Source organism: Phyllobates terribilis, unplaced genomic scaffold, assembly GCF_046119375.1.
Source record: "Phyllobates terribilis strain yellow unplaced genomic scaffold, ASM4611937v1 Scaffold_5__5_contigs__length_657084704, whole genome shotgun sequence".
Taxonomy (NCBI): domain Eukaryota; kingdom Metazoa; phylum Chordata; class Amphibia; order Anura; family Dendrobatidae; genus Phyllobates; species Phyllobates terribilis.
In genome coordinates this window covers 571,457,522-571,471,533 of record NW_027362765.1, presented here as the reverse complement: position 1 = coordinate 571,471,533, position 14,012 = coordinate 571,457,522, and the positions used below count along the sequence as shown (strand labels likewise).

General features: G+C 42.4%; 1 protein-coding gene across 50 annotated transcripts in view; it reads right to left on the bottom strand.

The window, feature by feature from the left end:
• LOC141273691 (uncharacterized) overlaps positions 1-14,012 on the bottom strand; it is a 167,524-nt gene that overhangs the window by 136,505 nt on the left and 17,007 nt on the right. For 31 of the 50 annotated variants that reach the window (XM_073685940.1, XM_073685908.1, XM_073685922.1 and 28 more), the window contains 3 exons: positions 12,688-12,732; positions 11,591-11,635; positions 10,504-10,548 (listed from right to left, as the gene is read on the bottom strand). In XM_073685940.1, the coding sequence (XP_073542041.1) occupies positions 10,504-10,548; positions 11,591-11,635; positions 12,688-12,732 (135 nt within the window). The remainder of the gene's footprint in view (positions 1-10,503; positions 10,549-11,590; positions 11,636-12,687; positions 12,733-14,012) is intronic. The other 19 variants (XM_073685924.1, XM_073685939.1, XM_073685938.1 and 16 more) reach the window with 4 other exon arrangements.

Here is a 14,012-nt window from a genome sequence, read left to right as displayed (position 1 = left end):
TATATATTTGCGGATGAACAGTGAGCGACACACTCAAACTGTTTTTATTAGATACAAAAGGCCCTAAACTGGATACTACAGAGATTTGACCCGTGGAACTGCAAAACCACACTGGGATTTGTCGGGCCTACAACAGACTATTTTCAACAGATATATTTTTGTGTGTGAACAGTCAGGAGACACTACTGTTTTTTTATAAGGCAAAAAATGCGAAAAGCAGGATAATAGAGATTTTTTACCATGGAACAGCAAAACCACAGTTTTAATTTACTGGTGTATACCAGACTTTTTTAAAAATATATATTTGCAGCTGAACAGTGAGCGACACACTCAAACTGTTTTTTTTAGATACAAAAGGCACAAAACTGTATACTACAGAGATTTGACCCGTGGAACTGCAAAACCACACTTCTGTTTCTGTGGCCTATACCAGACTCTTTTCAACAGATATATTTGTGTCTGAAAAATCATAGACACACTTTTTTTTTTGGGGGGGGGGGGGACACCAATAGGTTAATAAGACGGGTATTTGTACAGTGTGAAGGAGGAAAAAAAAAAAGAGGATTTAGATGAAAAAAAAGGATTTTTAGTGGCCCCCGAGACCTAGAGCTAAGTCTAGCAATTTCAGAAACAGGAGCACACAGGACTGTAATGCAGCGTTTGCTGGTATAACCACTGCGTCTCCTATACTGCCTGCCTGCCTGCCTGATATTAGTCCTGAGAAGGACTGTTTGTTTGATCTGGCAGCCTTTACAGACCCTACACTAACTATTTCGCAGGATAAATCTCTCCCTAGCTCAGCAGCGCTGTCCCTAAACTGTCTAATCAGGACAGACTGTGTCCAAGATGGCGGCGCCCGGTTTTAAATACTCAAGGTGACGCTGTGCAGCCAACCAATCACTGTAATGCCGACAAACAATATGGCTGCGGCATTACAGTGACTGGCTGGCAATCCCTGCATGTTCATTAGCTCTGTAAAGAGCGCCAAACATGCAGGGCGGAGACCCGAGCTTCCGCCCGAGTAACCCAGAAATGCTCGGTGCTCGCCGAACATCCCGAGTAACGTGATGCTCGGGTGAGTACTGAGCAGTGTCGAGCATGCTCGCTCAACTCTAGTAGTTAAATGTTAAAATGACATTAACCGGTAAAGGTATTTTTCACAGTTGACAGCAATGCCATAGTGCAAAAAAACATCAAAAATGCTATGTGTGAACATAGCCCAAGGTGTGGAGGAGCATTTTTTGGGGGGGATATTAATTTTGCCTTATATGCAAGTCATTACCCTGGAAAGGATGTTCCTTATTGGCGTAATACTCTGACAACATTGTTCACAGCAGTGACCTGGGAGTCAGATATGCTTCCAGGCGTCTTACCCATGCTGTTCCCATGTCATTTTAGCACTGTATAGGTGTATCTGATCATGTCTCACACACTACATGAGCAGATAAGGTAGTAAAATGTTAAAATGTAATTTACCGGTGAATGTATTTTTCACAGTTGAAAGCAATGCCAAAGTGCAAAAACGAATCAAAAACTCTACTTGTGAACATAGGCCAAGGTGTGGAGGAGCATTTTTTGGGTGGGTTATTTATTTAGCCTTATATGCAAGTCATTACCCTGTAAAGAATAACGTTTTTTCCAGGAAAATCCATTTTGGTTTTGGTTTTGTATGTTTTATTGTGAGTCCGTAAAAGTGGCATAATACTCTGACAACATTGTTCAAAGCAGTGACTTGGGAGTCAGAGATGCTTCCAGGGGTCTTTCCCACGCTGTTCCCATGTAATTTCAGCACTCTTCCCATTGATTTGGGCAATTTTTAGGCCCCCTGCAGACCTCCGGGGAGAGCCACCGGAAAAATGCTCGAGTTTCCCATAGACTTACATTGGGTTCATATCTCGGGTCGAGCTCTCGAGCATTACAATTTGTTCGACCCAAGCAACGAGCACCCGAGCATTTTAGTCCTCGCTCATCACTAGAGATGAGCGGTGTTCGACTAGAACTGTTCGCCAATCTCAAATTCGAGCTGTTTTGGGCGGTGTTCGAGTTGTTCCACGAACCCGAACGATTTGCAAAAAATTCGGCTGTTCGAGGTTATGTTCGATAACTGTTCGTGCACCAAAAGCGTGTCCTGCATGTCTGGCGCTATTTAAAGCACCAATCATGCAGGGATTGTCTGCCACTCACTGTAATGCCACAGCCATGGTGGTTGTGGCATTACAGTGGTTGCCCAAATCGATGGGAACAGTGCCAACAGTGAAACATGAAAAGCCGGCAATTCAGCAGCGGCATACACCTGTACCCGACAATTTAGAACCGAAAGAATAGGGCATCACACATAGATTAGATAGATAGAAACATGTCAGCCACATATATACGAAGTACAGTGAAAGTGTTGCTTACTGTACTTGTCATTTAGTGTAAAGGATTTATCAAAAAAAATAATAGTGTTTTCATGCACCGTCTCTTTAAAAAAGCCGGCCGGCAATTCAACAGCGGTACCCGACAATTTATAACAGACAGAATAGAGCTTCACACATAGATTAGATAGATAGAAACATGTCAGCCACATATATACGAAGTACAGTGACAGTGTTGCTTACTGTACTTGTCATTTAGCGTAAAGGATTTATCAAAAAAAATAATAGTGTTTTCATGCACTGTCTCTTTAAAAAAGCCGGCCGGCAATTCAGCAGCGGTACCCGACAATTTATAACAGACAGAATAGAGCTTCACACATAGATTAGATAGATAGAAACATGTCAGTCACATATATATGAAGTACAGTGATAGTGTTGGTTACTGTACTTGTCATTTAGTATTAAAATAAAGGATTTATTATTAAAAAAATTGGCGTGGGGTTCCCCTTAATTTTCGGCTCTAGCGGCGGTTAAGCAGACGGCTGGGGCAGATGTTTGAAGCCTGGGAAGGGGGTAATACCCACGGAGCTTCCCAGGCTACTAATATCAGCCCCCAGCTGAATACATAGCCTTTACTAGCTATTAAAATGAGGGACACCCCAAAAAAAATGACGTGGGGTCCCCCCTAATTTAATAGCTAGCAAAGGCTAGGCAGACAGCTGGGGGCTGATATTAATAGCCCAGGAAGGGAGCCATGAATATTGGCCCCCTCCCAGGCTAGAAACACCAGCCGTCAGCCGCCCCAGAAATGGCGCATTCATAGGATGCGCCAATTCTGGCACTTAGCCTCGCTCTTCCACGCTGCCCTGGTGCGGTGGCAGGGGGTAATAGGGTTGGGGTTGATGTCAGCTTATAATGCCAGCTGACATCAAGCCCAGGTTAGTAATGGAGAGGCGTCTATAAGACACCCCCATTACTAACCCCATAGTCAAAGTTAAAAAAAACACAAACACCCAGAATAAAGTCCTTTAATTGAAATAAAGACACAATCCTTTATTGTTCTAAATTAAACCATACTTACTGTCACGCCCATTCCAGCTGAAGCCAACGATCTCCTGCAATAAAAGAAAAATAATAAAGCAACCTCATCCTTACCTTTCCATGGTTCCCACGACAGCTTCAGCTCTGCTACATCGAGATGACAGGCTGGACCGCAGCAGAACGCTGCCATCCAGCCTCTCATCCCGCAGACATTGAGAAGCGCAGGCTTGCTTGCGCTGCTCAGCGTCTCTCTGTGACGACATCCAGATGAGCCGAGTTCATGTCCAATGAACTCGGCTCACCTCATGCACGTCACTGACAGCGTGGGAAAATTCTCACGCTGAAGCGGTGAGTGCAGGAGAATTCTCCCACGCTGTCAGTGACGTGCATAAGGTGAGCTCATGTCCAATGAACTCAGCTCACCTCCTGCACTTCACTGACAGCGTGGGAGAATTCTCCTGCACTCAGCGCTTCAGCGTGAGAATTCTCCCACGCTGAAGCGCTGAGTGCAGGAGAATTTTCCCACGCTGTCAGTGACGTGCATAAGGTGAGCTCATGTCCAATGAACTCAGCTCACCTCCTGCACGTCACTGACAGCGTGGGAGAATTCTCCTGCACTCAGCGCTTCAGTGTGAGAATTCTCCCACGCTGAAGCGCTGAGTGCAGGAGAATTTTCCCACGCTGTCAGTGACGTGCATGAGGTGAGCCGAGTTCATTGGACATTAACTCGGCTCATCTGGATGCCCTCACAGAGAGACACTGTGGAGCGCAAGCAAGCCTGCTCTTCTCAGTGTCTGCGGGATGAGAGGCTGGATGGCAGCGTTCTGCTGCGGTCCAGCCTGTCATCTCGATGTAGCAGAGCTGAAGCTGTCATGGGAACCATGGAAAGGTAAGGATGATGTTGCTTTATTATTTTTCTTTTATTTCAGGAGATCGTTGGCTTCAGCTGGAATGGGCGTGATGGTAAGTATGGTTTAATTTAGAACAATAAAGAATTGTGTGTTTATTTCAATTAAAGGACTTTTTTCTGGGTGTTGTGTTTTTTTTTAAATACTTTACTAGAAATTCATGGTGGTCATGTCTAATATTGGCGTGACCCCATGAATTTCGGGCTTAGGGCCAGCTGATAATGCCAAGCTGGCCCTAACCCCTTTATTACCCAGTGAGCCACCGCACCAGGGCCCTGGATGAGTTGGGTACAGCGCCAGAAGATGGCGCTTCTATGAACGCGCCATTTTCCGGGGTGGCTGCGGACTGCAATTTGTAGCGGGGGGGGGCCCAGAAAGCTTGGGCCTCCCTGCGCTGCAGATTCCAGCCCCCAGCTGCCTAGTTGTACCTGGCTGGACACAAAAATAGGGCGAAGCCCCACGTACTTTTTTTTTAATTATTTCATGAATTTCATGAAATAATTAAGAAAAAAAGGCCTTCCCTATATTGTTGTGTCCGGCCAGGTACAAATAGGCAGCTGGTGGTTGGGGGCAGCCCGTTCCTGCCTGCTGTACCTGGCTGGACACAAATATAGTGCGAAGCCCAACTTCAATTTTTTTAAATTATTTCAGGAAATTCATGAAATAATTTAAAAAAAATTGACGTGGGGCTTCGCACTATATTTGTGTCCAGCCAGGTACAGCAGGCAGGAACGGGCTGCCCCCAACCACCAGCTGCCTATTTGTACCTGGCCGGACACAACAATATAGGGAAGGCCTTTTTTTCTTAATTATTTCATGAAATTCATGAAATAATTAAAAAAAAAGTACGTGGGGCTTCGCCCTATTTTTGTGTCCAGCCAGGTACAACTAGGCAGCTGGGGGCTGGAATCTGCAGCGCAGGGAGGCCCAAGCTTTCTGGGCCCCCCCCCCGCTACAAATTGCAGTCCGCAGCCACCCCGGAAAATGGCGCGTTCATAGAAGCGCCATCTTCTGGCGCTGTACCCAACTCATCCAGGGCCCTGGTGCGGTGGCTCACTGGGTAATAAAGGGGTTAGGGCCAGCTTGGTATTATCAGCTGGCCCCAAGCCCAAAATTCATGGGGTCACGCCAGTATTAGACATGACCGCCATGAATTTCTAGTAAAGTATTTAAAAAAAACACAACACCCAGAATAAAGTCCTTTAATTGAAATAAAGACACAATTCTTTATTGTTCTAAATTAAACCATACTTACCATCACACCCATTCCAGCTGAAGCCAACGATCTCCTGCAATAAAAGAAAAATAATAAACCAACCTCATCCTTACCTTTCCATGGTTCCCACGACAGCTTCAGCTCTGCTACATCGAGATGACTGGCTGGACCGCAGCAGAACGCTGCCATCCAGTCTGTCATCCCGCAGACACTGAGAAGCGCAGGCATGCTTGCGCTCCTCACTGTCTCGCTGTGACGGCATCCAGATGAGCCGAGTTCATTGGACATGAACTCGGCTCATCTGGATGTCGTCACAGAGAGACGCTGAGCAGCGCAAGCAAGCCTGCGCTTCTCAATGTCTGCGGGATGAGAGGCTGGATGGCGGCGTTCTGCTGCGGTCCAGCCTGTCATCTCGATGTAGCAGAGCTGAAGCTGTCGTGGGAACCATGGAAAGGTAAGGATGAGGTTGCTTTATTATTTTTCTTTTATTGCAGGAGATCGTTGGCTTCAGCTGGAATGGGCGTGATGGTAGGTATGGTTTAATTTAGAACAATAAAGGATTGTGTCTTTATTTCAATTAAAGGACTTTATTCTGGGTGTTTGTGGTTTTTTTAACTTTGACTATGGGGTTAGTAATGGGGGTGTCTTATAGACGCCTCTCCATTACTAACCTGGGCTTGATGTCAGCTGGCATTATAAGCTGACATCAACCCCAACCCTATTACCCCCTGCCACCGCACCAGGGCAGCGTGGAAGAGCGAGGCTAAGTGCCAGAATTGGCGCATCCTATGAATGCGCCATTTCTGGGGCGGCTGACGGCTGGTGTTTCTAGCCTGGGAGGGGGCCAATATTCATGGCTCCCTTCCTGGGCTATTAATATCAGCCCTCAGCTGTCTGCCTAGCCTTTGCTAGCTATTAAATTAGGGGGGACCCCACGTCATTTTTTTGGGGGGGTCCCCCATTTTAATAGCTAGTAAAGGCTATGTATTCAGCTGGGGGCTGATATTAGTAGCCTGGGAAGCTCCGTGGGTATTACCCCCTTCCCAGGCTTCAAACATCTGCCCCAGCCGTCTACTTAACCTCCGCTAGAGCCTAAAATTAAGGGGAACCCCACGCCAATTTTTTTAATAATAAATCCTTTATTTTAATACTAAATGACAAGTACAGTAACCAACACTATCACTGTACTTCATATATATGTGACTGACATGTTTCTATCTATCTAATCTATGTGTGATGCTCTATCTTTCTGTTCTAAATTGTCGGGTACCGCTGCTGAATTGCCGGCCGGCTTTTTTAAAGAGACAGTGCATGAAAACACTATTATTTTTTTAAATAAATCCTTTACACTAAATGACAAGTACAGTAAGCAACACTATCACTGTACTTATTATATATGTGACTGACATGTTTCTATCTATCTAATCTATGTGTGAAGCTCTATTCTTTCTGTTCTAAATTGTCGGGTACAGATGCTGAATTGCCGGCCGGCTTTTTTAAAGAGACGGTGCATGAAAACACTAATATTTTTTTTAATAAATCCTTTACACTAAATGACAAATGCAGTAACCAACACTGTCACTGTGCTTCTTATATGTGTGACTGACATGTTTCTATCTATCTAATCTATGTGTGATGCTCTATTCCTTCTTGTCTAAATTGTCGGGTACCGGTGTATGCCGCTGCTGAATTTGCCGGCCGGCTTTTTTAAACAGAGTGTCTTCTGAGCAGTTTGTCAGCTTTTGGACACCTTTGCAGGTGTTTTCTATGTGTTTCTATGTGTTTTTGTTTGCCTGCCATTGGTTTTAACGGTGTTCGACGGTGTTCTAAGGTGTTCGACGAACAGTTCGACGAACAGTTCCTCGAACATCCCGGTGTTCGACGAACCGAACCGAACCCGAACATTACGGGGGTGGCTCAACACTACTCATCACTAGTAAGCACCCTTTTTCAATATCTATGTCTAAATCACATTTTTTTAATCTTTTACTAGTTCATAAAATGTGTGCTCCATGGGAACCACAATGTAAGAGAGACGATATTACTGCACTGTGGCATGCACTTTTAGTCCGCACAGTGTATACATTCTAAATAAAGCAAAGCTAGCCTCTTCAATATTAATTTTGGCATTCAGTAGAATAGCACTCATTTTTCAATGCAAATGCACAAGAAAATCAGTAGCCTAATAAAATAGTCTCAATTCTGTAACCTCTGTTTCATTAAAAAGAAAATTCAATCTATTTTTTTAATATTTGAACTCTGTACTTTTGTGTTATACATTTAAATTTGCAAATGTAATAACTTATCACCTCTACTTTTTACCACCTAAATTTTTCAGTGTTGCAATTAGGTTTAGTCATAAATACACAACAATGATGCATTCATGGCTTTAATTTAATATTAATAAAGTCATATCCAGAGGGGACATAATTTAAATAAAGAAAAATAACAGCTTGTTTGCTAACATAGTGATAGAGGAAATCCGACTTTTCACCCTACACAATCACTTTACTTCTGGATTGCTTTCTTATCTTGGGTATCAATGGGTACAGATGCAGAAGGTTGTGGGTTTTCAGGCAGGGGAGCAGTCGGCTGTGGAGTAACTTGCACTGTGTCTGTGAAGTACAATTATTAATGTAAGTAAATACTGAAAGCTTCTTTGACTACAATACTTTAAGGCTGTGTGCCCACTATGCGTTTTTCAAGCGTTTCTGCCGCGGAATTTCCACAGCGAAAACGCTTAAAAAACGCTTGGTAATACGTACCCCATGGTCGCCAATGATAATCCGCATGTGCTGTGCACATGCTGCGGAAATTTCCACTGTGGATTATCATTGTGGAACAATACGCAGCATGCCAATTAATTTTGCGGACACGCAGCGTAATCCCCGCCATTGACTTACATTGGACCGTGTGACATCCGCATCACTGCATCTGCAGATGCTTATATCACACGGTTCAATGTGCGGATGGTACCCAGGTCTGGAGAAGAGGAGACTCTCATCCAGACCTGGGTACCATAGAAACTGTAAAAAAAAGAATTTAAAATAAAAAATAAAGATTATACTTACCTTCCAATGGCCGCCGGCCTCCTCACCGATGCGTGCGATGTGTTGGGCGGCTCGCGGTGGTGTGAGGACATGACATGACGTCATTGAGTCATGTGACAGGTCACGCGACCGCTGACGTCGGCGGTCGCGTGACCTGTCACATGACTCAATGACGTCATTGCAGGTCCTTCACACCACTGCAAGACACCGGGGAGACCGGACGGAGCGGAGAAGGGACGGAGCGGAGAAGGAGACCGGGGGCCATCAGAAGGTAAGTATAATCTTTATTTTTTATTTTTTACCATTCTTATTCTTTTTTTTTAAACTATTACTTGGTCACACTGTATAAATTCATGCCGGTTGCATGAATTTATATAGTGTGACCAAGTTGGCAAGCACTTTTCCAAGTGATGCTAAAATCGCTTGGAAAAGCGCTTGATAACCCGCATGCAGAAATGCATGCAAAAACGCTTGACAAACGCTACTACCTGGCGGGAAAAACGCATGTAAAATCCGCATGCGTTTTTCCTGCCAGGGATAAATGGAAAAAATATGCAGCAGTTCTGCATCGTGGGCACATAGCCTAACAGTTGTTTAACATTTTGTTATCCTTTGTAGTATACATGTTACTTCATTAAATCAGTTGACTTTTACCTGGTTTCACATTTGTTTGCACAGGTGTAGGCAAAACATCAGTCACTGGAAAACAATAGAAAAATAATAGTGTTAAGAAATCAGTATTAAGCTTTGCTCCAGAATTTGTTTTATATAACCCATTTTATAGCTTTCTATAAATGTAGAATGATAGAGATTCCTTAGTATAAAATCGCGGAAATGTATTTTTGTGGTTATCTGATTGATTGATTTTATAAACTGAAAACTCATGGGCTCTTTGTCAACTATAATAGCCAACTTGTACAATTGTTTTGAGTTAGGCCGGGTTCAAATAATGTGTCTGGCTTCATGTGCAGCTCTGTGTGCTTGTACCCACTGAGGATGGGTGGCGGAGCTGCCTTCCATTGCATTCATGTAACACAATGAAAATTAGTGCATGCTGCAATTTTTTTCATGCAGACCATCGGCCCGCATAGAAAATCAGCCATATTCACTGGCACACTGGCTATAGTGGGTCCAGGTGCTCTCTGTCTGCAGTCATTGGCACACATGGACAGCATATAGACAAATCATTTTCTCTTCTGAAGCAGCCCTTAATATAATATGCTGGAAGAGCCCTTGTCACTTGGATTCACTTTGTCTTAAACAGCTCAAAGTGCTGTAATATACCAAAGAGTTGTGAGTTCTGTCTGATCATTGTACTTCTAAGTGACTTAAATATCCACTGAATATTCAAACTATAGCCAGTATGGGGAATTTCTGTCTCACATTATCCCCTGGCCACAAAACTGCAACCAGTAGAAGTTAAAAAGAGACAGGGATCCACATTGATTTAACAGTTAACATATATCTAGAGAACACCCTTTAAAAAATTTCAATATATCATGGGCTTGCTGTTTTTATCAGTGATATACTCAGAAGAGAGGGTCCTACTGTAAAAATAAAACAATCCACCCTCAATTATGGTGTTAGCTGTTTTTTTATCCATTGTTAGACAGAGGGACTTGGTGTTTGTTTCCCATACAATCTCCTGTCCATGAACCTTGGACCGATTCATGAGCCAGTTGTGTACTAGTAATGCTCTGGAGAGAAGAGTCCAGCATTGTTTTTTTCACTACCTAATATCAAAGAAGCTAAAACCTACCAGGACTGAACCTCATCCAGTTATACCATACCAATGGTGGGCTGTTTCTATGCTGTATGTGCCTTTAAGTAAAGGATATGTACTTTTTTTACTACAATGCCTTTATAGTTGTTTCACATTTTGTTTTCCTTTGTAGTATTAATTTTATTTCATTATATTGGTTAACTTTTACCTGGTTTCACACTGGTTGGCTCAGGTGTAGGCAAAACATCAGTCACTGGAAAATAATAGAAAAATGATAGTGTTAAGAAATCAGTATTAAACTTTGCTCCATAATTTGTTTTATATAATCCATTTTATAGCATTCTATTGTAGCGGTGTCCAAAGAACACCGCAAGGCAGGATTCAAGTACGGCACAGCAGACGAGAAGGCGGAAACAAAACTCCGGCTTTATTATAATCAAAGGAATTATATGCCGGGAAATGAGAGTAACAGTACTTACAATGACAATATTAATAACATGAACATAGGAAGAAATAGAGTCACAAAACTATGCTCCACCTATGGCAATGAAACCTCAATACAAACAGTACACATCAAGTTTCACAAACTACTCTAAGCTAATTCTCTATCTGGCTTTGCGCTATTCGGGCCATGCTGCTACAGCGTCATAACTAAGGAAAACTATGCTTAACCCTAACACTTGTTCCCGGTGTAACTGTGCCGAATCAATTCACTTGAGTCCTTTCTCCTGTATATTGGATCTCTTTCCTCTGCATGCAGGCAAATCTTGTTTCACTTTCACTGTTGATGAATGGCTGACACTCTGTGTTGTCTGTTGCATAAACTCACCAGTCTCCAGGAAAACCGTTCTTCAACAAGCGATGAATTTCTCTACTCTTTGACACAGTCCTGGCAACAAATATTGCTAAAGTCCATACTCTTATCTTTCCATAGATTAACAGTTTCGTTTTATAGCCTCTCCTTATCAGGGAACCCACAAGAGTCTCTCTGTTCCCTCAGACACACACAAGGTCTCCCTGCTTCCTGGTTCTTCATCCCTCTCAGCACACACCAAGAAACTTGAGGGGTGGAGGCGACTAGTACAAAAGCAGAAAACCCAGAGGGAAGCATGGTCTCTTAAAGCCGCAGTGTCAATCAATGTCCAGTAGGGCTGATCACCTACAGGCTTTTTCTATGCTGTATGTGCCTTTAAGCAAAGGATATGTACTTTTTTTACTACAATGCCTTTATTGTTGTTTTACATTTTGTTATCCTTTGTAATATTCATTTTATTTCATTATATTGTTTTTTTTACCTGGTTTCACACTGGTTGGCACAGGTGTAGGCAAAACATCAGTCACTGGAAAATAATAGAAAAATTATAGTGTTAAGAAAACAGTATTAAGCTTTGCTCCATAATTTGTTTTATATAACCCATTTTATAGCATTCTATAAGTGTAGATTGACTCAGAGTCATTAGTATAAAATCTCGGAAAAGTATTGTTGTGGTTATCTGATTGATTTATTTTATAAACTGAAAACTCATGGGCTGGTTCAGATAACTGTATTCAAAATTGGGCCATTCACAATTGCAAATTGAGAATGTGACGAGTTTCATGTGCAGTGCTGTGTGCTTGTCCACCCTGCGGATGGGTGGTGGAGTTTCCTTCCATTACATGCTTGTAAAACAATGCAAATTAGTGCATACTGCAATTTTTTCTATGCAGACTATTGATACATATAGAAAACCAGCCATATGCACTGGCACACTGGCTATAGTAGGTCCAGGTGTTCTATGTCTGCAGTCCTTTTAACATGGACAGCACAGAGACCAATTATTTGCTCTTCTGAAGCAGCCTTTAATATAATATGCTGGAAGAGCGCTTGTCACTTGGATTCACTTTGTCTTAAACTGCTCGAAGTGCTGTAATATACCAAAGTGAGTTTGGTCTGATAATTAAACCCTTTTAAGAATACAGTATATCATGGACTTGCTGTTTTTAGCAGTGGTATATACAGAAGAGAGGGTGCTACTGCAAAAATAAAACTGCCCCCCTCTCAATTATCGTGTTAATTGTTTCTTTTTATCCATTGTTGGACAGAGGGACTTGGTGTTTGTTTCCCACTCCATCTCTTGTCCATGATCCTTGGACCCATTCACAAACCCGTTGTGTACTAGTAATGCTCTGGAGAGCAAAGCCTGGCGTTTCTTTTTCACTACCTAATAGCAAAGAAGCTAAAACCTACCAGGATTGGACCTTATCTAGTTGTACCGAATCAACATTGGGCTGTTTCTATGCTGTATGTGCCTTTAAGCAAGGATATGTACTTTTTAGCCTAGAATAACAGTTGTATTACATTTTTTTACCTTTGTAGCATATACTTTATTTCATCATATTAGTTGATTTTTACCTGGTTTCACAGTGGTTGGCGCAGGTGTGGGCAAAACATCAGTCACTGGACAACAAAAAGAAAAATTCCGTAATTAAGTAAACAGTATTGAGATTTGTTTGATATTTTTTTTTAATATAACACATTCTATAGCTTTCTATAAGTGTAGAATGAGTCAGATTCAATAGCATAAACTCTTGGAAATGTATTTTTGTGTTTGTCTGATTGCTTTTATAAACTGAAAACTCATGGGCCCTTTGCCAACCACAATAGCCAACTAATACAATTGATTTGAGCAAGGCTGATTTTGGATAACCGTATTAAAAATCAGGCCAGTCACAATTGCAAATTGAGGCTGTGACTGGCTTCATGTGCAGCTCTGTGTGCTTGTCCCCATTACAGATATGACGGGTGACGGAGCTGCCTTCCATTACGTGCATGTAAAACCAACCAAAATAGTGAATGTTGCAATTTTTTCCATGCCGACCATTGGTCCACATAGAAAATCAGCCATATGATCTAGCACACTGGCTATAGTGGGTCCAGGTGCTCTCTGTCTGCAGTCCTTGGCACACATGGACAGCACACAGACCAATTATTTGCTCTTCTAAAGCAGCCCTTAATATAATATTCTGGAAGAGCCCTTGTCCCTTGGATTCACTTTGTCTTAAACTGCTTGAAGTCCTGTAAGATACCAAAGCGTTGTGAGTTTGGTCTTATTGCCCTTATAAATGACGTAAATATTCATTGAATATCCAAACTATCGCCAGAATGGGGAGCGTCTGCCCCACATTATCCCCTGGCCACAAAACTGCAACCAGGAGAAGTTAAAAGAGATGGGGATCCACATTGATCTAACAGTTAACATTTATTTAGAGGACACCCCCTTAAAAATACAGTATATAATGGGCATGCTGTTTTTACTAGCGATATACACAGAATAGGGGGTCTTACTGCAAGAATAAAACGGCCCCCTCTCAATTATGGTGTTAGTTGTTTTTTTCCCATGTTGGACAGAAAAGGATGGTGTTTGTTTCTCACTCCATCTCCTTTCGATGACCCTTGGACACATTAAACAAACTCTTTGTGTACTAGTAATGCTCTGGAGAGCAGAGTCCAGAGTCTTTAAGTGAGGGATCTGTGGTGCGAACTTGGAGCAGATTATGGACTACAATAAGTTTGAGATATATGTGACCGCATTTTTCTTTATTTTGCATATGAATTCTGTGGGTGGGAATGTATATCCCATATTGGCGACTTATTGATGGATATATATTCCTCACTTGATATTCCTTTTTCCTCCTAAACTGTCCTTCATCCCCCTTGTAACAGGATCATTCATCCCA